At 46.5% G+C, this 25,976-nt stretch overlaps 9 protein-coding genes across 9 annotated transcripts; 4 read left to right on the top strand and 5 right to left on the bottom strand.

The window, feature by feature from the left end:
- Nucleotides 1-343: 343 nt before the first annotated feature.
- On the bottom strand, nucleotides 344-2,445 carry ASPZODRAFT_74813 (hypothetical protein; the record flags this gene model as incomplete). Its single annotated transcript, XM_022729994.1, has 4 exons — nucleotides 344-1,659; nucleotides 1,720-1,820; nucleotides 1,889-2,189; nucleotides 2,274-2,445. The coding sequence occupies 4 exons, from the start codon at nucleotides 2,443-2,445 to the stop codon at nucleotides 344-346; spliced, it is 1,890 nt and encodes a 629-aa protein (XP_022577829.1).
- Nucleotides 2,446-3,841: 1,396 nt separating this feature from the next.
- On the bottom strand, nucleotides 3,842-5,662 carry ASPZODRAFT_103831 (hypothetical protein). Its single transcript, XM_022720845.1, has 2 exons — nucleotides 4,474-5,662; nucleotides 3,842-4,410 (listed from the first exon to the last, which is right to left on the bottom strand). The coding sequence occupies exons 1-2, from the start codon at nucleotides 5,527-5,529 to the stop codon at nucleotides 4,117-4,119; spliced, it is 1,350 nt and encodes a 449-aa protein (XP_022577828.1). The 5' UTR covers nucleotides 5,530-5,662; the 3' UTR covers nucleotides 3,842-4,116.
- An 84-nt stretch (nucleotides 5,663-5,746) lies between these two features.
- ASPZODRAFT_124125 (hypothetical protein) lies at nucleotides 5,747-8,556 on the top strand. Its single transcript, XM_022721387.1, has 2 exons — nucleotides 5,747-5,861; nucleotides 5,935-8,556. The coding sequence occupies exon 2, from the start codon at nucleotides 5,985-5,987 to the stop codon at nucleotides 8,253-8,255; it is 2,271 nt and encodes a 756-aa protein (XP_022577827.1). The 5' UTR covers nucleotides 5,747-5,861; nucleotides 5,935-5,984; the 3' UTR covers nucleotides 8,256-8,556.
- Nucleotides 8,557-8,782: 226 nt separating this feature from the next.
- Nucleotides 8,783-12,046, bottom strand: ASPZODRAFT_19720 (hypothetical protein; the record flags this gene model as incomplete). The annotated part of the gene is made up of 1 exon (XM_022727464.1): nucleotides 8,783-12,046. The coding sequence occupies one exon, from the start codon at nucleotides 12,044-12,046 to the stop codon at nucleotides 8,783-8,785; it is 3,264 nt and encodes a 1,087-aa protein (XP_022577826.1).
- A 1,800-nt stretch (nucleotides 12,047-13,846) lies between these two features.
- Nucleotides 13,847-16,082, top strand: ASPZODRAFT_103822 (hypothetical protein). The gene is made up of 4 exons (XM_022720844.1): nucleotides 13,847-14,435; nucleotides 14,504-14,882; nucleotides 14,985-15,424; nucleotides 15,490-16,082. Exons 1-4 carry the CDS (start codon nucleotides 14,071-14,073, stop codon nucleotides 15,857-15,859), a joined length of 1,554 nt encoding a protein of 517 aa, XP_022577825.1. The 5' UTR covers nucleotides 13,847-14,070; the 3' UTR covers nucleotides 15,860-16,082.
- Nucleotides 16,083-16,118: 36 nt separating this feature from the next.
- ASPZODRAFT_136540 (hypothetical protein) lies at nucleotides 16,119-17,641 on the bottom strand. Its single transcript, XM_022724081.1, has 3 exons — nucleotides 17,140-17,641; nucleotides 16,628-17,087; nucleotides 16,119-16,548 (listed from the first exon to the last, which is right to left on the bottom strand). Exons 1-3 carry the CDS (start codon nucleotides 17,493-17,495, stop codon nucleotides 16,219-16,221), a joined length of 1,146 nt encoding a protein of 381 aa, XP_022577824.1. The 5' UTR covers nucleotides 17,496-17,641; the 3' UTR covers nucleotides 16,119-16,218.
- Nucleotides 17,642-18,936: 1,295 nt separating this feature from the next.
- Nucleotides 18,937-20,929, top strand: ASPZODRAFT_154761 (hypothetical protein; the record flags this gene model as incomplete). The annotated part of the gene is made up of 3 exons (XM_022726128.1): nucleotides 18,937-19,173; nucleotides 19,215-19,823; nucleotides 19,877-20,929. The coding sequence occupies 3 exons, from the start codon at nucleotides 18,937-18,939 to the stop codon at nucleotides 20,927-20,929; spliced, it is 1,899 nt and encodes a 632-aa protein (XP_022577823.1).
- Nucleotides 20,930-21,586: 657 nt separating this feature from the next.
- ASPZODRAFT_124112 (hypothetical protein) lies at nucleotides 21,587-23,537 on the bottom strand. The gene is made up of 3 exons (XM_022721386.1): nucleotides 23,316-23,537; nucleotides 22,717-23,218; nucleotides 21,587-22,646 (listed from the first exon to the last, which is right to left on the bottom strand). Exons 1-3 carry the CDS (start codon nucleotides 23,356-23,358, stop codon nucleotides 21,770-21,772), a joined length of 1,422 nt encoding a protein of 473 aa, XP_022577822.1. The 5' UTR covers nucleotides 23,359-23,537; the 3' UTR covers nucleotides 21,587-21,769.
- Nucleotides 23,538-23,590: 53 nt separating this feature from the next.
- Nucleotides 23,591-25,121, top strand: ASPZODRAFT_136535 (hypothetical protein). Its single transcript, XM_022724080.1, has 3 exons — nucleotides 23,591-24,059; nucleotides 24,130-24,500; nucleotides 24,570-25,121. The coding sequence occupies exons 1-3, from the start codon at nucleotides 23,686-23,688 to the stop codon at nucleotides 24,812-24,814; spliced, it is 990 nt and encodes a 329-aa protein (XP_022577821.1). The 5' UTR covers nucleotides 23,591-23,685; the 3' UTR covers nucleotides 24,815-25,121.
- The last annotated feature ends 855 nt before the right edge of the window (nucleotides 25,122-25,976 follow it).

The following is a 25,976-nucleotide window of genomic DNA, read 5'->3' as shown; positions in this document are numbered from 1 at the left end:
CCAAAGTCAACAAAATACATTAAAGAAGTATCATATGTGCTAATATTTTCTGGGCTATCCTTATCAGCTAAGAAGTCTTACCCTACCTACCTAGCATGGCGTATTGTACGAATACATAGATAGATAGGGCAGTGAAAGTGTTCGTCTTCTTCATTCTTGCTTGGCGCTGGATAGGAAAATGACCAAAAATGCCCACTAAAAACACTATAACTTGGGAAAGCAGATAGCTCGCATGTATAATGACATACAATGGGAGTGTCAAAAATAGGTACATCCCAGAAGTCCCAGGCTGTTTGCCATAACACATATCCGAGTTAGATAATGCTCTTAACTTTATCTAACTTCAAAGCTCCCGGTAATCGCTCGGCCTTACCCTTCGATGTCGAGCTTGGTGTCGTTGCGGATTAACAGGTTGACGGAAATAGGGTGTATCCTCCTCTCTGTTATATGGTGTACTGAACGCCGTTCGTTGTTGATTCGAAAAGTTGTTCATTCCGGGACCCTGCTGAAACCCGGTATTTTGCTGCATATTGGGGATGTATCCCATGGGTAACGTTTGAAGTTCGTTAGTGTTGTACATACTCGAGGGCCCGTATGCAGCCATAATTTCATTGTTCACGTTTCCATTGAAATTTCCGCCTGCGGTAGGGAAATTTAAAGCGTTCATTTGATGCCAGGCTGGATCCATGTTTGGCGGAAAAGGACCGGATGCAGGGAACGCCATGGGGTTCAAAGACCCCATTCCCTCGTTCATGAAGCTAGGGTCAGGGAAAGGCATCCCCATCCCTTGAAATTGCATAAAACCAGGTGTTCCAAATGGCCCCGGTAAGTTGAATTGGGAGGACTGAAATCCAGACATTTGATGATTGTTTTGAGACTCTGTATTGATCGCGGGTTTGTCCTTGTCTTCAGACTTGATTTTTTTCATCGGGGGAGTTGCAGTTTCATCACCGGTCTTTGAAGTCCTAGATTCATATTCATCTGCTGGTCTTTTGTTCGATTGCGCGGGAGCGGATTGGTCAATTGAGTTTAGAGAAGCATTGTCGATTTTTATATTGCCCTCGCTGTCGTTATTTGGTGGCTGACTACCACCTTCCGTGTCCTGGTTCAAAACACTCTTCTCCTTTTCCTTCTTCTTATCCTGCTTCTCAGTCTCGTAGAGCTTGATTTTAGAAATGACTTCGTCGTCAGGTGACAAATTGTCTAGTAAAACACCTTCGGTTTCACAATTAGGGCAGACAAAATCACTTTCAATCAAGGCATTTGTAATACAGTCATTACAGTATGTCTGTTGACAGCATGGTGTTTTTGTAGGTTCCAGATATAAACGCTTGTCAATTGGACATAGTAGGCCACGAGTGTGTAGTTCTCTGTTGTTTTCAGTGATGGCTGCTTCGGCTGCAGCCGCAGCAGATGCTTTCACCTTTTCCTGGTACAATTCCCAAGAAGCCTTATCAGGTTTAGCAATGACAAAGTCACCATCGGCGTTCACCATGATTCCGGTATTCTTAAGATCCTCGGTTGAACCATCTTGTATTGGTAATTCTGATTTCTCGACTTTCGTTTGTAATGAACGAGGGATTCCAGTAGAACGCTTCACGCGATACCTACCGTCAAATTTGGGATCGTTGTTTGTGGGACAGGCTTGTATCCAATGACCTATCAAAGTTTTAATTTAACACATACTTCTAGTCACAACCAGACAAATTTCAGTCTTACCTTTCTCACGGCAACGGTAACATAGATATCCAGGAGGAGGTGGATGATCTGGGACATTAACAGGTTTTCCCCTACCACGACCAGAAAGTATAGGAGTAGCACTGCAGATAATGAGGTTAGTATGAACCATAAAAATGTACTTTAAGTTTTGTATCCATCTCAAGCTTACTTTGCCATCTCTTGCTGTTGCTCTTTCCATTGATTGGCCTGCAAGTTGAAAAGGGCGTTGATCTTTTCATCTTCAGTTTGAGCATTATTGAGTTCTGATACGCTGGCGCTGAGAATATTGTTGGACTTTAGAATTGGTTGGCTCGACGTAGACTGCTCGATTCGAGAGGCATTGCGTGGATTAACTGGCATTTTCCCAGATACATAGCGTGCTGCACCACCTTTACCGGGCCTTGAGGCAGGAAGTCTTCGAGCAATGACAGACGTTGACCGAGGTATAATGGCAGTGTCATCATCGTACTCTGAAAAAGATAGAAATTAACATCCATTACACTTCAAAATTCAACATAGTCTTTAAAATATTAGCTTTGACACAAGTTACTTACCTTCCTTGGTATCTTCATTATAGATGGACAGTTCAACGTCTGTCCCATCGCCCAATCTACTCTGGTTGATGATCTCTCTCTTCAGCTCAAAAACAGATATTCCAGTGCCATCAAATGTTACCCGTGAGGGTTCTTTTTGAGATTTGAATTTGAAGTGCACAGACGAAGACATTGTTCCAACAGCACAGTCAATGAAAAAGAATCTCTCAGATATTATTAGGTCAAGGTTTTAGAGCAGCACTGCCTGAAGGAACAAAAATACAAGCGACAGTAAAATATGGGAATAGGAAAGTCAGAAAAGATGGGCAACTTGTGAATTCACTCAACCTGTAGCGGTTTCAATTAGAACCTGTCCTACAGCGACAGCCGGAGTGTCTTGTATAAACCTCTTTTTTTCTTTTTTGAAATGTGATGTGAATGTTCACTGGGTACAAATGGCGGTTGTAGGATACACAACTCAAGGAGGGAATAGTTTGTAGCAGAGAAAGGGAGCGAAGCAAGCTGGGACTTGAAGAAATACCGTGGTTCCAAATAAGTGGATTGACTAGTTAAGTCTCATCGCCGTATGGTTTTCTTCTCAGGTTTTAACAGTCCATCCAGGTATAAGAGAGCAAAATTAAAACCTCCAGATTCCCAGACTTGCAGATGCAACCAGTGTTGATGGACACCAGCTCTTGTCACTCAAAGACCTGAACGACAATTGAGAGTGACTCAGTATAAGTAACTGAAGTATCGAAAACAACAGATTAGAGAGCGATGCTGGGTTAAGTTGCTTCAAATCAGTAAGCATTCTAGGTGAACATGTAACACAGTAAAAAGGTAGGTAGGTTAGGCAAGATAAAAGACTCAATAAACTTAAAGAAATCTTACTTCTGTATTTAATAAGAGTTAAAGAACAGACTTAAGCTGCTTTGATCAAATACAAACATAACAACAGTAGTGTAGTATCTATATAACCATGAAAGAAAGGATAGGCAAAAGATGGCTTCATTATTTTAACTTGATAGTGGTCTAGTGGGCCGTGGCAAGGTCTAGTCACATGATAAACCACGTGACCTATTAAGATCATTTAACCAATAACTAATTAACAGGGTAACTTGGGTACCTGTTAACTAGATACTCCTAGATGGGCCTGATTAACTACCTACCTATTGCCTAGTACTTTGTAGTCCCTATCTATCTAAGGGATATTAATCTCCATTGTCTTTCTGTTGGCTGAGTGGTTAAATATTGCCTATTAACTAAGTAGCTATTAACTACATCACCTACCTAGGTACGTACTCCGTACTTCAGCTATAGTTACCTAGTTCTAGGAAGAAAACAACTAACTATCGCTTAGCCCAAGATACACTAGGAAAGACAATAATAGTATTAAAATTGTTTCATATATTTTATTTATGAAATCTACTTGGAGGGCAATCGAAGATCATCGAATTTACAACATAAGAAGGCCTCTTTGTACTGAAGAATCGAGCTTCCAAGGTAAATATGGTAGCCCAATGAATGAGAGCGGACATCAATATACGCAAAAGGAAATAGCTATACCAGCATCACAAAAAGTAGATATCCTGGTAAACTGTATTTATTGACTGACTCTATTTCAAGGAAATAACACTTTTGTTGGGACATGAAACAGTATACATACGTGCCCTCGAGAAGGAAGACTGGTAGTTAGAGAACAATGGCGTGGTTCTCGACTATCTCTGATAGTATGATAGGTGGTGGGTATGGTTTCAAGTGCCATCAATTGCTAAAGGGAGACCCATGGGAGGCGCGGGGTTTAGTACTCAATCTGATTAATATTGTATTTGCAACATTATTGGTGAGTATTCTGGAAAGAACTCTATAAAGAAGTAGGGCTGCCATCCAAGCGAGTCTTCTTTGGATCTCCGGTTGCTGTTCCTTCGTCCGCCGGCCGCTTGGTTCCATAAGCTCGTTCTTCAGTTATTTGCTTTGCAACTGGCTTTCGCCGAACAAGTGAAGATAGATCATTCGCGCCTGCCATGGCAGCGTTTAGACTGGCTGTTTGCTCTGCAGAGGCTTTCCCTACAACCTGACCAAGAATTCCCTTCATCACATCTTCTTTGCTCTGATCCAGGGCCTGGAATGATTCTGGGGAACGCTTGAGATCGACAAGCTTACAAGTAGTAAGTACATTGTTTAAGAGTATGAGATTAGTAGAGGAAAGACATTGACTCACCCTGAGTTCCATATCATTGACAATCTCCTTAATGTTTGCAACACTTCTCTTGCTCACCACAACCTGAGCGCCATCTTTATCACCGTTTTCATCAATTTTCTTCTGCTCCTGGGCCATTCTGAGTCTGCAGCTTTCAATTGCCTTTTCCATATGAGTGACAGCCTCCTCCCTCATTTTTTGATTCACAGTGGTTGCTTTCTCTGTATTATCACTGTCTTCAGGCTTATTAGCTGAAGCAAATTCAAGAGCAAGCGAAAGCTTGTAGTGGCATTCAGCAACAGAAGGGTCTTCTGTTGGGCATAAAGAAATCCTGAGTTTGAGAGCGCTTCTAAGATCAGTAACAGCATCCATAAACCTTTCAGCCTCCAGAGAGATTTCAGCTTGCAAGTCGTAGGAATCTGCAATACGCTCCATGACGTGTTTTTCCTCCGACGATGCCTCGTGAGATTTATTCTTTCCTCCTTCTTCTTCCATCTGGATTAGCCTCCTGGAGTATAGAACACGCGCCAGATCGAGTACTTCAAAGGCATTAGCAAAATCATCATCTTCCTCGCCAGGCTCTTCGTCTTGTTCGTCATCCTCGTCATCCTCGTCGTCAAAATTTTCATCTCCAGTGAATTGGAAAAAGGGCTTGCTCGACGTGGACTCGGCCTGAGCGCCCGCGCTTTCTCCGGCAATCGATTTATTTGCACCATTGTGCATTGCAGTTTTGATTAGATTATCTTTTTTGACATTCGTGGATTGGGTAGAGCCGTCTCCTGCATGCGCCTGAGGATCTCCAGATATCTTTCCACCGAGAACGTCGCTTTTGCTCACAGCGACATTGTATAGAGACTTGCCATAGGCGAAAAGAAGATCCGCGTTCTCAAGAGATAATTCTCCATTGATTTCGGCTTGCAATTCCGTCGCCTGAGAATATAAATCACTGGCTGCGCTGTAATCTTTAATCGCATCCTTCGCAGCAGCTCGCGCAGTTATATCTTTCAATTGCGCTTTTCTCTCCAATATTTCTGACGACGGCTCTAGTTCCTTTGTTGCTGACTCATTATCAGTCATGATGTAAAGTATTTTGAGGTCTTTGAATATAACGTTTGTATGAAAGAATATAAATGAAGCTTATGATGACTGGGAAGGCTTCAATTTGATTTCGAAAGGATTTGTTTGGTTTTCAAGAATTATTTTACAGGCGAATCCACGGATACAAGGATGTCCAAGTCTCCATCCAATCTGGGCGTTGCGCGTCGCGTCACGCGTTTTTGTTGATGACATACTACCATGGAGTACGAGGGACCAACACTGGGACTGGATTCCAAAGAGTACGAAAAAACGAATATACTGAACTCTGGAATACAATCAATCTACCAGGGATATGGGAAGCTGAAGAAAAGGTAAGTAAATGGAAATTAATGTCTGAAATGACAATTTCTTCGATTACCTGATATCAGTAGCTAATTTTCGTGGAACTGAATTGACGCCTTGGACAACCCAAGCACTGGGAACGAATTAGAAAGATGTCGGTAACGGGCAGAGCCTCGGCACCTACAATACAGAGAGATGCAGCAGATCTAGTACCTTCATCCTCACCTGCCTTTGGAACTCCAGCCCATCCTTTCCGAATTACCAAACCAGGACCTGATCGCCCAAAGACCTCCGTCTTGCCCATTCTGCTACCTGTATCGACACTTCGGCCAGTAGCATTTCGCGCTTTTACCCGGAAGCATAACCTGACGCTTTCCTCCTCTACTCTACAGACCCTAGCAAATTTTGTCGGCAAAAATTGCGGCTCAGGATGGCGCGAGGAAGGCCTTGCAGAGCGAGTACTCGACGAGGTTGCTAAGGCCTGGAAAAAGGCCGGGGGGGGCGTTATCGTGGAAGAAGGTAAAGGCGCGTCAGTGAAAACTATTCTCCAATCCTTGGAAGGGAACATTATCGGTGGTAGAGTTGTCACCGGAAAAACTAGCCCTGACGGAGTGGTAATTTCCATGAAAGGCGCGCCCAGCGAACTAAGCACCTATGATTCTACAGCCACAGCAGAGGATAAAGAAAATGAGGAGTCAGATCTTTCGCTGCATCCAAGAAGCTGGATGAAGATCGTTGGAGCGTACGAAATGCCGCGTCTTCTTTACAATGTGGAAAAGAAATTCTTTGAAATCTCAAAATCAAACCCTACCCTGTTTCCGCCGCCATCCCACAAAACCTCCCTCTTCAAAGAACGATACAATCTCATATATCAGCGGCTACTGCGCAACGAGGCGTTCCAAACGGCGCTCAGCTTTTCTGAAACCCTCCCTTTACAGCGATCCTTGGGCCCTAACCAAAGCTACAAACTTACTCCGATAGCGAACCTCTTGGGACGAAGTGGAACATCGCATCTTCTTCTAGGATTGCTTTCTATATCACCCACAGGTGATTTGTCTCTGACCGATCTGTCAGGCAGTGTCTGCCTCGACCTAAGTCATGCAAGGATCATTCCTCAAGACGGGGCATGGTTTACACCAGGAATGATCGTGGTTGTCGATGGAATCTATGAGGAAGAAGAAAACGTCAGGGGGTCGACTCTAGGTGGTAATAGCGGGGTTGGAGGTATGATAGGTGGAAGATTTGTGGGTGTCACCATTTGTGGCCCGCCATGTGAACGAAGAGATATCTCTCTGGGGGTCAAGAGTCGACCGGACTCGGCAGATTTTAACTCAGGTGGAGGGTTCGGCTGGGTGGACTTCCTAGGTGTAGGGAGTGAACGTGCTCAAGGGCCACGCATGAGAAAGATCGAAGCGAAATGCCTTCAGAGCGAACATCCTACCGAGGCATCTAAACGGCTTAAGGTGGCTATCTTGAGCGAAGTTAATCTTGATGATTCGAAAACAATTGGAGCTCTGAAGAAGGTCTTTAAAAGCTACAACGACCTCATTCTTTCTGAGCGCCCGTTGGCTTTTATCTTGATTGGCAACTTCATTGGAAAAGGTGTCGCGGATGGAGGAGGCCAAATTTCCAGTATCGAGTATAAGGAATGCTTCGATTCACTTGCTCTAATACTGTCGGAATTCCCATCGATATTGCGTCATTCTACATTTGTCTTTGTTCCTGGTAGCCAGGATCCTTGGGCATCTGCATTCTCGAGTGGTGCGTCTTCCACAATCCCTCGAGATGCAGTCCCCGAGCTGTTCACGTCCAGAGTCAAGCGTGCCTTTTCCACAGCGAATTCAGAGTCTGATACACCGACTTCGGCTGAACCCGCAGGAGAAGCTATTTGGACATCTAATCCCTCGCGGCTAACTCTATTTGGTCCTGTCCATGAAATCACTGTCTTACGTGATGACATTTCAAGCAGATTTAGGCGCAGCTCTGTGATCTTTGATTGCGAAGCTCCGGACCCAGCGACTCTGGAACCGAAAGATGTTGACATGGGGAGCGCACTCGATTCTGCTACATTAGAGGATCTAGGTGAGACTCCTCGCCTGCCCCCAAAGTCCGAGGACCTACGATCTGCAATGCATAGCGCACGGAAACTTGTCAAAACGATCCTAGACCAGGGGACTATGTCGCCGTTCCCGCTCTCCATTCGACCTGTTCTGTGGGATTATTCAGCGGCGCTACACCTTTTCCCCTTACCAACAGCCCTTGTATTATCTGATTCGGAGATCTCGTCTTTCTGCATCACATACGAAGGCTGCCATGTAATGAATCCAGGACGACTTGTTCCAGAGAACGATTCGAACCTTGTGAGGTGGATCGAGTATGATGTTCTCAAAAATAGAGGGAAGCTGAAAGAAGACCGCTTCTGATGGAAATAAATGAACTTAATGCAATTGTTACGGTTATGATAATGCCTGTATCTAGATATCCTAGATAGGAGTTGGACATGACTTCCTGAAAGATTAGCCGCACCTTAGTGGCTCCAGCGGCCATGTTTTCACACTTGTACTTGGGGAGTCCGTCTCTTGGAAAAGTCACCTGTGATATTTATGACTGTTGTCTTCCCAAATTGCTGCTTTTCTCGCTGCCAGGACGCATTCCTTAGGTAGTATAGGTGTGAATACAGGCACCAACTATATCAGACCTGCAGCTACTATAATGTAAATCCATAGCCAATAATTTATTCACTTGATCTATCCTTAAGAGGCATATGTTGTAATATTCTATTGGCATGACTTCTGAATTAATATATAAACACCTGGGTTTCACTATATGGGAGGCGCGTCTCTATGCTGGACTGTAAAAAGTGAAAAAGAACCACAGTGGACATCTCTCCTATTACAAATGGGACGCAAGGCTTCGACTGAAGTAGGTATAATCTATACTCGCCCAGCTCTCAGTCAATTGTAATGATGCTTGTGTCTTGGATGCTTTTGGGCGCGTGGTTTCCTAGCCCTCCAGGAGTGTCGGGGATGCCCGGGGCATTCTGTTTGGTGGCCACGCCGAACCCCATGGAAGCCTGTCCGGAGGGGGCGTTGACATCCGAAAGTTCTGGCATAGATCGGAAACATGCATCGAGTGCCGTGAGGAGGTTTCCAGCCTTGTCATAATCGACGATAGCCCCGTTTCCAAGGCCTTTCCATCCATCTCCCCTTCCTCTATAGAGCCGTTCCTGGAGACAAGAGACTAGTTGATCTTGATCTGACCGATTTCGTGACTTCTCCATCTCTTTGAGGATCCAATGGACGCGGGAGAAATGCTGTTTTGCCGTCAAGAGAAACCGGAAGTTATATCGTGGATAACTGATCACATATGTCTTCGCGTTTCGTACGGTGACATGAATTCTAAGTCTATCTCGTATTGATGTTATGGAGTCTAGGGCTTGGAGCAGAGGGAAGGTGATGGGTAGGAGTTCAACGACAGTTTGGAAACCTGCACCCGCTGCATCTTGGTTCAGAATGGAGGATAGTGATTCCTGGATGCGACGATGAGGGTTCGGGTGGTCAAAGTGAATGTCCAGACTAGTTCGGAAAAGCGGTTCGGTTCTTGACTTGAGGTTGACCGGGTCGTGGGCCACACCCGAGGACTCATATGTCTGTATGTGAATGCGAGCAAGAAGATCTTTCTGAGTCGAATACCCAAAGGATATCCGTGATAAGGAAAATGAATAAATGGGGATTCTCCTTTGGTGAAGTGACTCAACAATGGCTAGAGCATACTCAAGGCGCTGCAAGCGTTCCAGGAGTTCGACAATAACCGATTGACCGGCATGCGTAGATAAGCGCATTGCAAAACTGGTACTGTTCCGTTTAAACACAAGAGAGTGGTCCGGTTTCAAGGCGAGCTTATTCAAGGGTATTATAGGGCGAGCTAATTGGCCATAAGCCACGAAAGTGACACTTTCGCTCTGGGCATCCAGCCCGCCAAACACAAGGCGGACGGCATCCTTGATAAGCGGCATCCTTCTCAGTCCTGTCGGAATAACAATGCAAAGAGGGAGAGGAAGCTTCGACACGTTGTACCGAATGATAACATCAGGGATTTCAAGATGAGGTCCGACCTGCAACTTTGACAATGGTGGAGAAAATGGAATCTCCATTTCTGCCAAAAACCGAACATTCGCATGCACGGCAATCATCCCGGAGAGACACAACCCAAGATCCGCGAATGAAGTAGCACCCGGCCCTTGCTGGGTGGCGATAGGGGCCTTGCTAATCATCTGAGCAGCTGGAAGAATAGAAGAGCCTTGGGCATCTGTGTCTGAGGCTGGTCGACTGCTAATGGCCACGGCGGATTGAAGTTGTACAACCCACCAGTGATCTCCATCCATGCTACTTGTAGCCGCTGCAATCCAATCACGCCCCCATGATCGGTGAGAAAAAAACGAGACTCTCAAAACTGGCGGAAAGAATATGCGTCGGATATCGAGCCTCAATCCCTTTGGGCCGATGACTTCCAGACCGAGCATCTTCACATCACATTCGACTTCTTCCATTGCAGCAATACAACGGATACGGGATACTCGAGAAAAAATCGCATCAGACGCCGACCTTTCCGGATTGCGGACTGTCTCAAAACGGTCTAACGTGGTAGGTATGGCCGAAAGAATGATCGCACCTGATGCCGGTTCAATCGAAACTCGAAGATGCTTGGAAACGGTCAGCTGGACGTCCAGGCGACAGTCTCCCGGCTCGATTCCAGACAATTGACCACGGAGAGACAAAGCGCGGGAAGCAAATAGAGAAGTGGCAATCAGTTTTGAGTATGCAGTATGTAAAATGTGTGAAATATGCAAGGCAATGACGCTTCGTAGTATATCCTCCATTGATAGGTTTTCCATATTAAATCGAACATTTTTGCTGTCGACTATCTTGCCATCTCGCATCCAACGTAGACCGATGTAAGGCGTGCCTGGGGGGAGATTAGTATCAATGTGATTTTCCGACCGACCGCGTTTAATTCCAACTTCGATCCAGCTTTTGGCACCAGGCCGTAGTGCCCAATAGTGTAGAACCAGCGTTCTGTGTAGTAGCTCCACGCGCAGAGACTCTGACCACGCCCCTCGTGATAATTCTGCGGCTTGTTTGAACAGGACATTGACTTTATTTGTCAACACCAGCCCGTGTAAGTAATTGAAACATCCCGTCAAGTTTCCATCTCGAAGAATTTCATTGATCTTAATGTCAAGCTCATTCAGAAGGCGACCCTTCGGAATAGGCGATGAGGGAGAAAAGTTGAATCGAATATCAACAAAGAAGAATTGTGAGGTAGCGCTTTCTTCGCCAATGGAAAGGTCAAGCTCGAACTCCCCAGGCACAAAAAAAGTCACGCGACCATCATGGATTCGGTACGTCTGGAAACATTGAGGAATGATGCTGTGTAGAGCCAGTCTTGCACTGATAAGCCTGTTGATCTTTTGCAACTTCTTTAGGGTTTTCTTTGCAGTCAATGGTTTCGGAAGGTCGTAACCGAGATCAGGCATGGAGGATATCCCCCCTCTGAACAGAATCTCCAAGGCCGTATTCAAATCAGGATTTGCAACTTGTGCTCTGACTAAATCTATTTTCATGTCTCCGACGCATTGTATAGCAGCATTATAAGTCATATGCCGTGTGCGAATGAAGCCTTGGAGATCGATTAATTTACTGACGTCGCTGGATTGTCGACTCCACTGGGAAAGCACAAGAAGCTTGATAAACTCGCCTCGTTTTCGATGTGCAAAATTCAGTAATTGGAGCTTCTTCTCCACGTTTCCTGGCGACTGAGCTCCTGTCAATTTTCCACCAACGGTAGGGGATGATGAAGCTTGGTCTTGAGTTGTCACCTGCATATCCGCAAGTTCGGTAATAAGATCTGATAGATCATTCCAACACTTCTGGGCCGATCGGCTAACCAGTTGTGCGAACGGAAAGAAGCCATGCGTGATATGCTCTAACTCGGGTCTAGGCAACGAAAGCGTAGACTGGTCTCGAAAACGGTGGACTGCCCCATTTTCACCAACTTTCTCATCAGCACGGATAGAGCCATTATTTGGCCCACGAATGTTCCTAATCTTTTCGCCATGGTTGGTTGAGCTGGCTACACCGTTGCTGGCTTCATGCGCGTTTTCGTTCAATCTTGGTTTGACAGCACTACCCTTATCCATGATCATGCCCGGCATTTCTGAAGCCCGAAAGATGGCTACAGCCCGGTTTTCCCTTATCTCATTCTCACCGCTTGTCGCGCAGCACGAGGAAAACGACCGGTAGGCAGATAGACCGAAGCCTAGGTGAACCGATTCTGTGCGAAGGACGGAAGCTGGTAGTGTGTGCGAAAGTAGGCCGGGAGACTCTGCAGTGCCATAAAAATGTTGATCGGTATAGCTAGAGATGATTCAGGCTCGAGACGCCAACTCGCGATGGATTGCGCAAGAGAAATAGCCGTGGGAATGGTCTTGCGGGACGGATGGCTTTAATTTCCAGTGCAACCTAAGGACCCCTAATCCCGTCTGAAAAGGGAATCAAGATGTCGATAAATATCTTCCATTCATCAAATATCGGAATGAAAGCTAGCTTGCCGGACAGAGAAGGGCTTAGGCGATTTTTTCAAAGATCGGGATAAGAAGGGGTATCTCACTCACGGTTAGCGACGTTGAAACACTAGAGTAGCCAATAAGACCAAATTCGAGATATTCCCTGATGCACAATAGGCTCAGGAAAAGCAATAGGTAAGCACTTCAGCGTGTGCGGACAATATGAACCATTGTAGTTAGAAGGGATTGATGTACTTGTATTATTGGAGGTGATGTTAGGTAGAATCATGAATCCAGCGCAAGCTTCCATGTGGAGCACTTGCGCCGGACCCCTTCATGCTTAGGAAGCATCTCTCTGGATTAGACCCACTTACAAGTAACTGGGAAGTTTCCAGTGAGAGAACAGGTACTCTGTACTCTGTATATACTCTATATGCATGAACCCAGCAAGTTCCCTTATATTAGTATGATTTCATTGAAAAGAGATCCTGATATTTATAATAAAACTGTTACCATTCACCAAGGTGTGTCTTAGCTAAATGTCACTTTGGATTGATAATAGCTAGCGAATGTAAAGACAAAGGACAGGGTTATAAAGATAGAGAAATCTAGTCATATAGCCCATATTAAAGTCATAATAAGCTAGATAAGTGCAAAGATGAATGTGTTCTGTGGTTTAAAAAAGATCAACAACAAGAACATTTAATATTAGTTAGTTATACTATATGCCTCTAAAATAAATGTCTAAGATTATTATCTGGCATATAACCTAGTTCTTGATAAAACTAAGTTTCTGTTCAATTATTTTCAGAAGCTTATCATAGTTATGGTAGAAATTCAAAATAGCTACGAGTTCAATTCATAACATAACTTATTTTGTGGCTGATTCTGTCCTTTTGATATATTTTCCGGGGAACCCGGGAACATTCGTGGTGGATGCTAATATGGAAGCCATGATTTACTTCTACCCATCGCCCATGTCACTCATGTCGCTCTGTACCATCAACTTTGGTTGCATAATGAAGCATTGTGTTTACACTGCATATGCCTCGGACGAGGGCAAGCCGATGCAATTCCCTGGCCAATAATACCCCTACCTAGATTCCGGTAATACCTCAAGGAGAGTGATTAGAGCTGGAGATAAGTTAGTTAAGAGTGGCCTCATAGAGGGATAGAATAGTGTCACCCGATCGACGTACTATAATTAACAGCAATGAATAAACTGCAGCGTGGAGCAACCAAATCATCTTGTACTCCGTAGGAAGTACAGGCCGTGGTATGGAAGACCTCACTCTATCAGCCACTAACTAGCTAGTAACTAGTAACTACTGTATGACTCTGCCTACCTGAGGCACGGAGTACCTAAAGTACCTACTTCCTAGTACCCAGTTAGTATCTACCAAGGTCTATGGTCGTCAGTCCCTTGCTGATCGAGGCGGGCCCTTAGGTGTGGCCAGTCAGGAAGCTTAGCTCTCAGAAAGAACAAACTGTCCTTAACTCCGCCCTGCCAGGTACGATCTGCTGGGCTCCTCCTTTCCGCCAAATACATATACTAGCCCTTCTCCGCCTTGTTTTCCCCCATCGAAATTTCCCTTTCGTTCCATCCTCTGATTCTCAGCCAGAGGTGCTCGGTTCTTGTGCAGCTTCCACATCACCCCGCCATCTAGAGAACCATGAGGTCCTTTGCACCGTTCGCGTTGAGCTTGCTCGGAGCTGCAGCTGCAGTTTCCGCAAGTGCTGATGTCGAGTCCAATGTCATTGCTTTGACCAAGGACACCTTTAACGACTTTGTCACAGAGCATGAGCTAGTCCTGGCTGAGTTCTATGCCCCCTGGTGTGGCCACTGCAAGGCCCTCGCCCCCAAATACGAGGAGGCTGCCACCGAGTTGAAGGCCAAGGACATCCCCCTCGTCAAAATTGATTGCACTGCTGAGGAGGACCTTTGCCGGGAATACAAAGTGGAGGGCTATCCTACTCTGAAGATCTTCCGCGGTCTTCAGTCCAACAAGCCCTATGCTGGTGCCCGCCAGACTGAGTCGTATGTTGCTCTGACCCAGTATCTTAGATCTACATCTATCTAATCAGCTAACCCATCGTTTGCGACAGGATTGTGTCTTACATGGTGAAGCAGTCTCTTCCTGCGGTTTCGAGCGTGAATGAAGAGAATCTTGAAGATTTCAAGACCATGGACAAGATTGTTATTATCGGCTACATCGGTTCGGATAACCAGAAGCAGAGTGAGAGCTTCCAGGCTTTCGCTGAAGAGCAGAGAGACAACTACCTGTTTGGTTCTTCGGATGATGCTACTCTTGCCGACTCTGAGGCTGTGACCCAGCCAGCCATTGTTCTCTACAAGGACTTCGATGAGAAGAAGGCTGTCTACACCGGAGAGTTCGACCAGGAGGCTATTCTGACCTGGATCAAGACGGCCAGCACTCCTCTTGTTGGCGAAATCGGCCCCGAGACCTACTCCTCCTACATGTCGGTAAGTAATAAGTCTGCTCCCACTGGTTTCGAACCCTACGGCACTACTATCCTCGATGCGGTCGACTAGTACTCTATGATGCTGTGCTGACGGAAGTGACAGGCCGGCATTCCCCTGGGCTACATCTTCGCGGAAACTCAGGAGGAACGTGATGAGCTTAAGGAAGCCTTCCGCCCCATCGCCGAGAAGCACCGCGGGGCCATTAACATTGCCACCATTGATGCCAAGGCATTTGGTGCTCATGCCGGCAACCTGAACCTTGATCCCACCAAGTTCCCTGCCTTTGTTATCCACGACACTGTGAAAAACACCAAGTTCCCTTATGACCAGACGAAGGCTATCGAGGCTGAGAGTGTCGGCGAGTTCATCGATGATGTTCTCAACGACAAGGTTGAGCCTAGCATCAAGTCCGAGCCTGTTCCTGAGGAGCAAGAAGGTCCCGTCACCGTTGTTGTTGCCCATTCGTACAATGAACTCGTCATCGACAACGACAAGGATGTCCTCGTTGAGTTCTATGCCCCGTGGTGTGGACACTGCAAAGCGTGAGTCCCATCCGTAGAATAATCCTCTCTGTTTCCCTGTTTATCTTGCTGACTGTATCATTAAGTCTTGCTCCTAAGTATGAAGAGCTTGGCAAGCTGTATGCTAAGAACTCGGACAAGGTGACCATCGCCAAGATCGATGCTACCGCCAACGACATCCCCGAGACCATCCAAGGGTTCCCCACGATCAAGCTGTTCCCGGCTGGTTCCAAGGACTCTCCTATTGAGTACTCGGGATCCCGTACTGTTGAGGATCTTGCCGAGTTCATCAAGGCCAACGGCAAGCACCAGGTTGAGGGTGTTGCCGAGGAGGAGGTGGAGGAACCTGAAGAGGCTGGTACTGTTACTGCCACTGCCACTCCCGTCTCTTCTACCGCTTCCGAGGAGGCTACCGCCGCTCCTGCGGATGAGGATAAGAAGCACGATGAGCTTTGAAATGGCATTTTCTTTACGATTCAAATCATGAAATGTATTTTATCAAATTGAATGGAATTCAAACTCGAAATTTCTTGATACAAGTAGCTCTCCAAGCCCTGGTCTTCTCTTTTAGACTTCTCTTCTTACTTCTCATATGGTGCATGAGCATTATTGGGCCTGTCTTGACTTTATATGAATACATAAAAGACTACACTAGGTGAAATTTGGGGTTCTCTCTGGGTATACATGACTACGCAAATATAAGGCTTACGTATGGGTACTTGATAGCAGCATTATCTGAATGACACTAAACTTTGAGTCCAACTCTGTTTGATGTTGTATCATTTTCAGCATATGATTTCCTTCTTTCTGATAATCTATTGAGACTTTGCAGGAGTCGTTTCAGTTTCAGCCGAAGCTAAAGCTTCAAGAGCATCAAGGTCTTCAGCTGCGAAATCATCCTCAAATTCATCATCAGCGCTCGGTTTGATGGGTTGGGCCGTCTTGATGGCGCTTGTCCCTTCTTGCTCTTTAGATTCCTCGGCTGACGAGGCCTCGGTCTTTTTGATGCTGACTGTGTTGGCTGCGATGGAAGCCAGAGCCGGAATGGTTGTAGTCTTGGCTGTCAAGGCCCAGTCGATTATTTCCTCCTCTCCGTATCGTTCAGCCAGCCATTCGTTGCATTTCTTGAAGTGACCGCAATCGAACTATAGGATTGACACTCATTAGCTGTATGGTTTCTAGGACATTGTGGCATAGCTATCAAAGGACAAAAAATACACTTACCCAGCCTCTGGAGGCACTGAGGGGGCTAGGATGCACAGATTGCAGTACCAAGTGTTTCTTCTGGTCAACTCCTGCGACGCGCTTTCCGGCAGGCTTCCCCCATGCGAGGAAGACCACACCACGGGTGCGAACCTTGGCGACAGTGTCGATGGCCTTCTGCGTGAACCGTTCCCACCCCTTATTTGAATGACTATTGGCATTGTGGGCGCGCACAGTCAAACAAGTATTGAGCATCAGCACCCCACGTTCGGCCCATGGTGTCAAGAGACCTGCCTTGTTTGCAGGTGCTTGAAATGAAGGATAGTCATTTTTGATAGCGGTATAGATATTGACTAGTGACGGGGGCGCAGGAATCGGCGGCCGAACCGAGAATGCAAGGCCATGAGCTTGGTTATGGTTATGGTATGGGTCTTGACCGAGGATGACGGCCTTGACAGTATTCAATGGCGTGTATCGTGACCTGGTGGCTTTTTAGCGGAATGACCCCGAGAAACAAAGGCGTCTGTCGGTACCATGAGTAAATATCATCCTCTGGAGGAAAGACCTTAATCCCAGCCCCCTTCTCCTTCTTGAGGAAACGCTTGAGGTCAAGGAACTCCGGGGTGATAACCTCGTCCTTAAGATGTGCCAGCCAGCTCTCGTGAAGTGTTTCGATTTCCAAATGCAGGAGTTCCTTCTGCTCCGGGGTCAGCGATGCAACCCACTTCTCTTTGTTGAATTTAGATCCCGAGGTGACAGATATCGAGGCTGCACTTTTGGCTTTGGGAACACCGAAGAATGAGGTAATGCTGCTGTTCGTCTTGGCCTTTTTTGCGTCTGGGGAGGCGAGATGGCTTGCACCGCGTTTGATACCTGTGGAGCTTGCCATCTTCATTTGAGCATTCCGTACAATAAATTGAAAAGCTAACTTAATGGATAATTAAACAATGAGAGTCAGTGATGAAGGGGACAGTGACTTTTGTTTTTAAATTCCGTGTACTTTAGGTCCTTAGGCCCCCATCTGACCTGTGCAAGTATGACTATGACGAAGGATCCGGAAGACGCGTTCCCATCGTATTCACGCGTTCTGTATTGGGCCTTGGCATCTCTACGAGAGGTGCGATGAGTGGCTTGCATTCTAGGAGCCTAAGAATAAAGTACTCCCCTACTCCAGACAGAAGTATGATTCTCCATAACTAATTACAAATGGAAAAGGAGATTAATGCTGATCTCAATTCATCAAGGAAGTCTTGATCAGAGAGGATGGATCCTGCAAAATTGCATATGGACAGGAATCTGTGCTAACTACTTCGTTCCTGAGTCTAGGAGATAAAACTGATGTATCTCAGAAAATGGTGTTGATTCCATTGTTTAATCAAATAGATTAAAAATTATAACCCATATCAGTCCAACACTCGGTACAAATCTATAGAATCCTGCTTTGATATAACCATGAGGTGAAAAACAGCCTACTACTATGTACATAATAATGTGTTGGTATTATTAGAAAAGCATTTCGTTTCGTCTTAATGGCCCCGCTCATCTATTTGCCGAACTAATGAGGAACCGTCTTGAATCTGCTAAAGGCCCAGACTCCTCCCCTGAAAGTGGCCAAAGAGTCTAAAGCTATTGATGCAGCACCACGATCTGGTGAGGGTTGCCCAGTTTCCTTTGTTCGAGTTGCATGTCATCTCTCCACATCCCTCCAACCTCTCGGTTTCGCCATATAGCTTGTTTCTTCCCTGTTGCATGTCTTATGCTTTGGTCCGTGAAGCTATAATTACGGACCATCGCTTGTATCATTCAACTGAGACCCGCCTTGCGTTGTTGAATACGCAGCAGACCGAGAAGCTGACGCAGTGTCTATTTATGAGATGCTGTCTCGAGCACGAGACAGACATATATATATATAAATAGACCGTCGGTCCAATTGCAATCGCCAATTAGCTGGAGTTAGGATGTTCAAGCTACTGGCTATCAGCAAGCAATGGTAATGTCTAGTTGACCGTTTTACTTGTCAGTCAGGAATAAATACATTCAATTTCTTTCCGTCCTCTCTTCTTCTCTCCAGACTCTCGAGAGCCTTGTCTTCCACCATACAGCGATAAAAACACCAATCTCGGTTTTTCTACAGTTACTACGGCGATCTGATCATGGACCTAAGTCGAACACCGAACATTCTCGATGGATAGTTGAGTTCAATGATACTTGAAAGTATCTAGTCACTATTGTTATGCGCAGACTAGACCTACTTCGCGACAGCCCCGTGAAAGCCTTCGATGATTTCAGGAAACCAAGGATTTATACCCAGTCAGACCGTCGGTGATACAATGGAGCAAGAGAAACCAGACCCTTCTCATGTTGACCGGCCAATCAACACTTCGCCTGCCCATCCGATTCCTCAACTGCAAGGCCCATTTGAAGAATCTATGGTTGAGTCCGGCCTGGCGCAGAAAGATTGGGTGGTAGATATCGATGCTCAAACTCGGCGCAAGGATTTGCTCGAACGTCCACAGTACGAACGGCTTTGTGGCCGAAAATGGCGGCAAAGAGCAGAAGAAAGGCAAGTTAACACACTGCCTCTCATTCACTGGAAAGCAAAATGCAGGGGCTGACCAGGGAGGAAAGCAGATATCACCCTTTGTGGAAAATTATTTCGCAAACTTCATTTGGTGTACATCTTCTGGCCAATGGACAAGCAAAATCTGAGGTGGAGGTCGTGCGGATCCTACAAGACCATGTGAACGAGTTCGACGGTTTCCTCGAACGAACCACTGAAGATTTACAGCTTATACAACTCGATGTACAGACCAGAATTCAGTATCTTAGGGTGCCTCTTGAAAATCTGGACGTCTTTGATGAAATGCTGGCGGACCGCAGGTTCCGCCTTTCTATCATCGATTACAACGAGAAGATTGAACTTGCCATTACACGTTTCACGGCAGCTGTTAGCGACTCGCTCAAAGACCTGGGAAAAGGAAAAGAAGCTGTCAGCGCTCTATGGCACCAAGTTACACAACTAGTCAAAGATTGCAATCCCGAATGTAACACACTGGTTGCAATTTATCATGCCATGATTTCAAATGTGGAAGGCTGGTTCGCTGCGCTTTCAAGACTTATTAAAAGAGGCACCGTCTTAGATTCGGTTCTCTTTCAGCTCAACGCAGCAGTCATAGAAATGCAGCGACGTGTAGGCGTGGCAAGCAGGAAAGATTTGGTTTGTATCACTTTTGAGCATTTTGGGGCCAGAGAGCTAACCACATACATTAGATGACTCGGCCTCGGCCTCGTTCAAAGACCCCTACACCAAGTCTTCGACCAAAATCAATTAGAGAAAGGATTTTTGATCGGAGTTATTCTGTCAGTGTCCATAATAAACCACTTCCTGGTGACCCAGACTTGATGCACGCAATGGGCATAGAACCAAGCACAAACCAGGTCATGACACATAAGTTGGCACAAAAGAGTGTACCGAATTTGAGGGATGTAAAGAGATCACAGTCCCAGAACATGAAAACAGGCCGCCATACCCGGAAAAGGTCTGTCAGTGATAGTGTCAACATTGGTCGCCAAGAATCACCCACACCTCAATCTCAGAGGCCTTCTACTGCCCGGAAACTTTCAAGAAGTTTTCTATCAAGAATGTCGGTCCATGAAAAACCCGAAACGCCTCTCGAAAGACCATCCACAGCGCCAGCAAGAGCATCTAAGGCGCGAAGTATATCGATAGAACACTTCAAGAACAGCTTTGGAGGAAAACTGCCGCAAAATTGGAATACTTTGCATGCGACCTCTATACCCGAAAACGAGCAGATACCGGTACATGTTTCCAGCAAGCGCGATACAATGAAGTTGCAGCTGGCGCAGTACTTCAAGTCAGACAAAGTGATCGATGCATGGGAAAGTTGTGGGTACACCAAAAAAAAGCAGCCTCCGTATGCGCTGTCAAAGAAGAAAGATTGGCCGTCAAGCGTTTTCTGTCTGAAACCAGCAGACACTTCCACTGCTTCAGATGTCCGGCGCCCGCCTGATATCTCCAACACAGGCAAGAGCTTTGCCTGCGAGTATGACTCTGAAATACGCACGACAGAGGATCGTGATAAAGTTGAAAATCTGAATACATACTCGCTGAAACCGAAACGTGCCGATGTCCCTCGAATACCTGTTCCTTCATCTCCGATGAAACCAGAAAAGGCCGAGGACCTCCGGGGCTTAGAGGAGAATAAGACGGGTGACGATGAATCAATTATGATCACAGCACTGCCCTCTGTCCCCGTACATCTGGTAAGAACAATCGAGAGACTCATCTTGATCAAGACCTAATGTCGAATAGGAGCTCGAAACTTCCCTCTCTTCCATATCTCTTACGAAAAGTACCTGGTCACCTTTCCCCAAAGTTTGATGAGCGCTAGGTGCAATCGAGTTATTCGCTTCCAAAGACTTGAAGAAACACAATTTTTCATGATCTGCGACGGCCGCTTCCTCTAGTCGGCTCTCTACCTCTCGTAATACAAAAAAGAGGAAGTGATATATGAGATAAGATTATATTTTCAACACACACGGATTCCCACCGTCCGATCGCGATATGGTGGTTTTATATATCCTAGACGAGGCGATCTTGGCAGGCTGGAGGTGTGTTAGGGACTACAATGACTTCTTTGATCAATACGACCCTGACGACCCCACGGTATATATACAGATGTTACCGATCCAAGATGGCTACATCTAGCTTTCAGGATATACCTGAATGATTAATGACGGACCATGGAAATAGTTCTTGGACTGTAGTGTTAGTACATAAAACAAGTTTACTTAGGTACTTATTACCCCATCACATACCAAAAGCATCATAGATTCAATGATTAGTAGTCTAGAAATGACCGAGAATTTATGTTAAGTTCAGAATAATTAAAGAGAGACCTGCATTTATTTTTAACTAGCTCAAAGATATTGCGTTCAGCAGCATTTATTGTACAACCAGGGGGGGGGGGGGGGGAAGAATAGAAAAGGTTCTGGAGGCCCCAAGCTAAACACCTGATGATCTTTTAAGACGATCTCAACCAATGGACAAAGGCGAGGAAATCAATTCATTTCAGTAAGATAGTAAGAAGGAACTAGAACGCCACATGTCCAAGCTCCCATAATTAATAAAGATGGATCAATCTACTTGCAGCGCTTATCCACGATTGACGGGCCATGCTCTTCATACTCCTTCTTGGAGATCCACATCTGGTGGAAGGATCCCAGGCTGGCGAGGATGCTGGCCCCGACCCACGAGCCGAAGCGGCGTTCGGTCGTGTTGCCCGGCGCGGAGATACGGACACGCGGACTGGGGAAGTTCTGCAGGAGTTCCTGGTTCAACCGGTCCGTGAATCCGTACAGCAGGCTAGAGGCGCCGGTCACAACGACGTTGGCGAGCAGGTGGGGGCGGATATCGACGTCGACGCCGTTGAGGGCGCTCTTGATGAGTTCTGGGAGCGTCTGCGCAGGCGTAGGCGCGGGGAAGGGCGACTCCGAGTCCGGGATGTGGGCCTTAGCATCAAAGAGAGACTCAACGACACGGTACCGCTCCACGCCGAAGACTTGGTTGTATCCGTCCGGGAACTCAAAAGGCCGGCCGGGGCTGCTCCGCGCGATCTCCTCGTTGGGAATGCCGTTGGGTCCCGTTGCGGTCAATCGGTTGGGGCCTGGCCAGACCTGGACAACGCACTCTTTGAACTCCGATAGGGTCCGTTCCTCGAGAAGCGCGCGGTACGACTCGTGGGGCGCCTTCTCCGGGGCGAACGTCTTGTAAACCGCTTGCGGAGGTTGCCCGGCGTCGACAGATGTCTTGGAGGAGATAAGGTAATGTGGAGTGATCGTAATTGGTTGGGGAGAGTTTGCCTTGAACAGCGCTCGGATCTGGGATGAGATGTAGTCACCACCAAGCGGCGAATGCTGCACGCCTCTCTTTAAAATCATCCCGTCATGTACGGGAGTCACGGAGATATTCGACGCCCCGACATCGATCACCAGGGCAGAAGCCTTACCAGACGCGAAGCTGGATAGATACACATGATTAGTTTATCAAGCCGAGAGAGAGAATACAGGAGTACCGCTCTTGAACGTACGCTGCCAGAACGCCATTTCTCCCCAGGTAGAACGCTGGACTGCCCCAATTCTCCATTGCAATCTCGATGGTCTTTTCGCGTGCCTTGCTGGGATTCCATCCGCTCTCCGTCATCAGGAGCGGACTATCTGCGAGAGGCTTCTCTTCGGCCTCGATGCCTTCCATTTCAGTAGGAAGCTCTCCGTCTGGGAGCGCATCATTCAATCCGTTTTGCAGCGGGTTTCCTGGCTTGGACCCGGTCAATCTCGATGTGAACGAGTACTCCCAGACCTTCTCCGCCATGTCCCAGTCCTCTACGATCCCATCCCTGCCCATGGGGTTGTGGATCGACAGCCCCGGTCGGGGTGTCACATAGATATCATCTCCGAAAATAATTTTCTCCTCTCCCTCATAGGTGTATTTGCCGTAGTAAGAGGGAATCAGCGATTTCGGCGTGTCTTCTCCCGCAAAACCTGCACGAACTGTGGAAAATCCTGGGTCTAGGACAATGGCCGACACTTCATCTGTACCGCACAAGGTTAGAAATGTCACAACCACTCAATTACTCTTTGACTAGACAATGTTTGCTAGAAAACCCGTAACGGCTTGAACTCGGCTCACCTCCTCCATATTCGGCAGTTGAAGGGGGTATTGAGGGATTCATATTCCAGGTCGGCAAGGCAGATTTGGTTTGCGCGAGAACAACCAACTGTGAGAGAAAAAGAGGGTAACGACGGTCAAAGCCCTGTTGGGAACCTCTAAGTCCCAAATCCGTGCGAAGAAAAGCTGGGAACTGGGTTGTTGAGTTGGATGTAACAGTAGGCGGGCGAAGCTTTTCGCGCGAATCGTGCTGATTGTTTGAACCTTCGCGGTGGAAGCTCTCCGCCTTCCCTTATCACGTCAATCAATCTAATAATCCACTGTCCGCTACCACCACCACTTTCATTCTCTTCAGACTACACATCCACTGTTGCAGTTGATTCATATGAACATGGACACTGATATTCAAGTATCAACAAAACCGCTGTTTCGACCTGTGAAGAGACGCAAGTTCATGCGACGGCGTGAAGATGAGTCTGATAATATCGAAGATGATTTGACCGCCACCGAAGATTCCCATCGAATGCAATCTCACTATCCTCTAATAACTGACCAATCTTCTTCGAATGCCCATATGAATTCGCTACGTCGGCCCTTTAGAGCTCGAAAGGGTGGGATCGAGTTCTCCACGGAAGCGCGACAGGTTGCAGACTCCGTTTCTACAAGAGGGACTGGCGCAGAAGATCCAGAGAGTGTCAGGTTACGAGCCATGTCTGACCGGTTTACAGGACATACTGGGCAGAGGGTTGATGTGGATAAGCATATGTACTGTCCCCCCTCCTTGTTCTTCACTTGCGATTCTGTTTGAGGATGAAACCGAGACTAACAAGATAAGGATGGCATTTATAGATTCTGAGATGGCCAAGCGACAGCGCAATAGTCCTAGTGAACCTCCAGTTACAGATGCCGCTCCTCCAGTGGTGCAAGTTGCTAGTGAACAATTGCCATCGGCTTTTGTTCCCCGCGAACCAGCATCCATCGGCAAACTGCATGAAATTGACCTGGGCGAGGAGACCAAGCTCCAGAATATCGTCAGGACGGAGGCTGCAGCGCGACGGCTTGCCGGAAACGGTGTTCCCGGAGCAGCAGAAGAAGGGGTAGCTCGCTCAGGGAAACATGGGAAGTCATGGCGTGACCGCAGACGACGAAACAGTGAAGATATTGAGCGGGACAAGCTCGTGGAGGAGGTTCTCCGCGAAAGTAAATGTAGGTGTTCTTTTTGGAAATTTTCAAAAACTCCCCACAAGGCTTTTGAACTCACCTGAATGTTTCTAGTGGACGTCTACAATGAGCCAGAGGAGGAAGAGCCGCTTGATGACCAGGCAGCGGACGATCGGATCGCCGAGCAGTTTCGGCGAGACTTCCTAGATGCAATCCAATCTCGTCGTCGCGTTGCGCGTGCGAAAGCGGCCTCCAAAGCCCCGACCAAGACGGATGCCCCTCGTGGGCCGAAACTCGGTGGCAGCCGAAGCGCCCGGGCTGCCATGCGAGAGTCGCAGGAGAAGGCCGGTCAGAAATGATTGTGGGGAGTTATTCCATAAGGTATGCCATGTGTTCGGCACATGGTGTTTTGATACAATTCCAATAGATATAAGGTGGATCGGTAAGATGAGAACAGGTTCCACATGGTACGTCTAATATGCATGTAATTATAGTCATAACTCTATAGGAGTATGGAGTAGGAAGAAAAAGATGGTCAATAATATATATAAACATGTATATATTTGATGATTATCTAGCAGGAGAAGACAGCGATGCAAGTACAACGTGGCAAGCGTCCTATCTCCCTTGGCCGATTCCAAAGACTCGACAACCCGCTAGCCATAGGGAGAAAATTTTCATCGTAATATTTAATTTCAAATGGATCAGGACTCCATATGTAATTTGTGATCGGCGAACCTATGGGCTGCTGTACTACTCCATAGTCCGTACTGAAGGCCCCCCTCCCCCTCTATGTAGTATATAGTAGACGAGAGCTATTATTAGGAAAATAATAGTAACTATTATGTACTCCGTACTAACTATGTAATAACTATATGTACAGACTCAGAGCACTTCCAGACTATGTAGGTACAGGGTACAGAATAAAGACCCTTTTGAGTATTAGTCGCAACTACTGTAAATTCTCGACCAATAATGAATCCGGAGTAGGATTTTACCTAGCCTCTGATACGGACCTAGGTACTCCATACTCCGTAGTCCGTAGTCCTTACTAAATATGTAGTACGTAGGCCAGGTGGGTGGCCATCGACCTGCCACTGAAAAGGGGGCATCACTAGCAATGATTGGAACTGAAGCCAGGAGTTGGATAAAATTAGGATGAATGAGGATGGAAATTAAGGTGGAGACCGTGGCGCGGCAAGGCCGCTGTGGCGGGTCCGTCAGGAATGTATAGAGTAAGGTACCTACCTAGGTAGCCTCTAGAGTTTAGGTACCTGTTAGTATGGACTAGGTACCTGGTATAGAGGATTCAGTAATCTATTATATAGTGATGTATAGACCAGGATACTCTGTATATAAGCAAAAGTATATAAGATGTAGATGTGCTTAATATAGAGTAAGTAGCTAGAAAACATAGGTTAACAACTAGTTAACATATATGATAGGTACTCGATATACCTATCATATTGAAATACCTACTTACTTACCTGGTAGTACTCTGTACCTTACTCTGTAAGGTAC

The sequence above is a fragment of the Penicilliopsis zonata genome, assembly GCF_001890105.1.
Source record: "Penicilliopsis zonata CBS 506.65 unplaced genomic scaffold ASPZOscaffold_20, whole genome shotgun sequence".
Lineage (NCBI taxonomy): Eukaryota > Fungi > Ascomycota > Eurotiomycetes > Eurotiales > Aspergillaceae > Penicilliopsis > Penicilliopsis zonata.
This window is presented reverse-complemented; position numbering and strand designations above follow the sequence as displayed.

Coding starts and splice junctions, on each gene's coding strand:
- ASPZODRAFT_103831 (XM_022720845.1), bottom strand. CDS start 5,529: ATGACTGATAATGAGTCAGCAACAAAGGAACTAGAGCCGTCGTCAGAA. Junction 4,411..4,473: donor TCAATGATATGGAACTCAGG/GTGAGTCAATGT, acceptor ACTACTTGTAAG/CTTGTCGATCTCAAGCGTTC.
- ASPZODRAFT_136540 (XM_022724081.1), bottom strand. CDS start 17,495: ATGGCAAGCTCCACAGGTATCAAACGCGGTGCAAGCCATCTCGCCTCC. Junction 17,088..17,139: donor GAGGATGATATTTACTCATG/GTACCGACAGAC, acceptor AAAAGCCACCAG/GTCACGATACACGCCATTGA. Junction 16,549..16,627: donor TCAGTGCCTCCAGAGGCTGG/GTAAGTGTATTT, acceptor TCAATCCTATAG/TTCGATTGCGGTCACTTCAA.
- ASPZODRAFT_103822 (XM_022720844.1), top strand. CDS start 14,071: ATGAGGTCCTTTGCACCGTTCGCGTTGAGCTTGCTCGGAGCTGCAGCT. Junction 14,436..14,503: donor GGTGCCCGCCAGACTGAGTC/GTATGTTGCTCT, acceptor CGTTTGCGACAG/GATTGTGTCTTACATGGTGA. Junction 14,883..14,984: donor CCTACTCCTCCTACATGTCG/GTAAGTAATAAG, acceptor CGGAAGTGACAG/GCCGGCATTCCCCTGGGCTA.
- ASPZODRAFT_136535 (XM_022724080.1), top strand. CDS start 23,686: ATGGACACTGATATTCAAGTATCAACAAAACCGCTGTTTCGACCTGTG. Junction 24,060..24,129: donor GTTGATGTGGATAAGCATAT/GTACTGTCCCCC, acceptor TAACAAGATAAG/GATGGCATTTATAGATTCTG. Junction 24,501..24,569: donor GGTTCTCCGCGAAAGTAAAT/GTAGGTGTTCTT, acceptor GAATGTTTCTAG/TGGACGTCTACAATGAGCCA.
- ASPZODRAFT_124125 (XM_022721387.1), top strand. CDS start 5,985: ATGTCGGTAACGGGCAGAGCCTCGGCACCTACAATACAGAGAGATGCA.
- ASPZODRAFT_124112 (XM_022721386.1), bottom strand. CDS start 23,358: ATGAATCCCTCAATACCCCCTTCAACTGCCGAATATGGAGGAG. Junction 23,219..23,315: donor AACTGCCGAATATGGAGGAG/GTGAGCCGAGTT, acceptor TGTGCGGTACAG/ATGAAGTGTCGGCCATTGTC. Junction 22,647..22,716: donor AGAAATGGCGTTCTGGCAGC/GTACGTTCAAGA, acceptor GTATCTATCCAG/CTTCGCGTCTGGTAAGGCTT.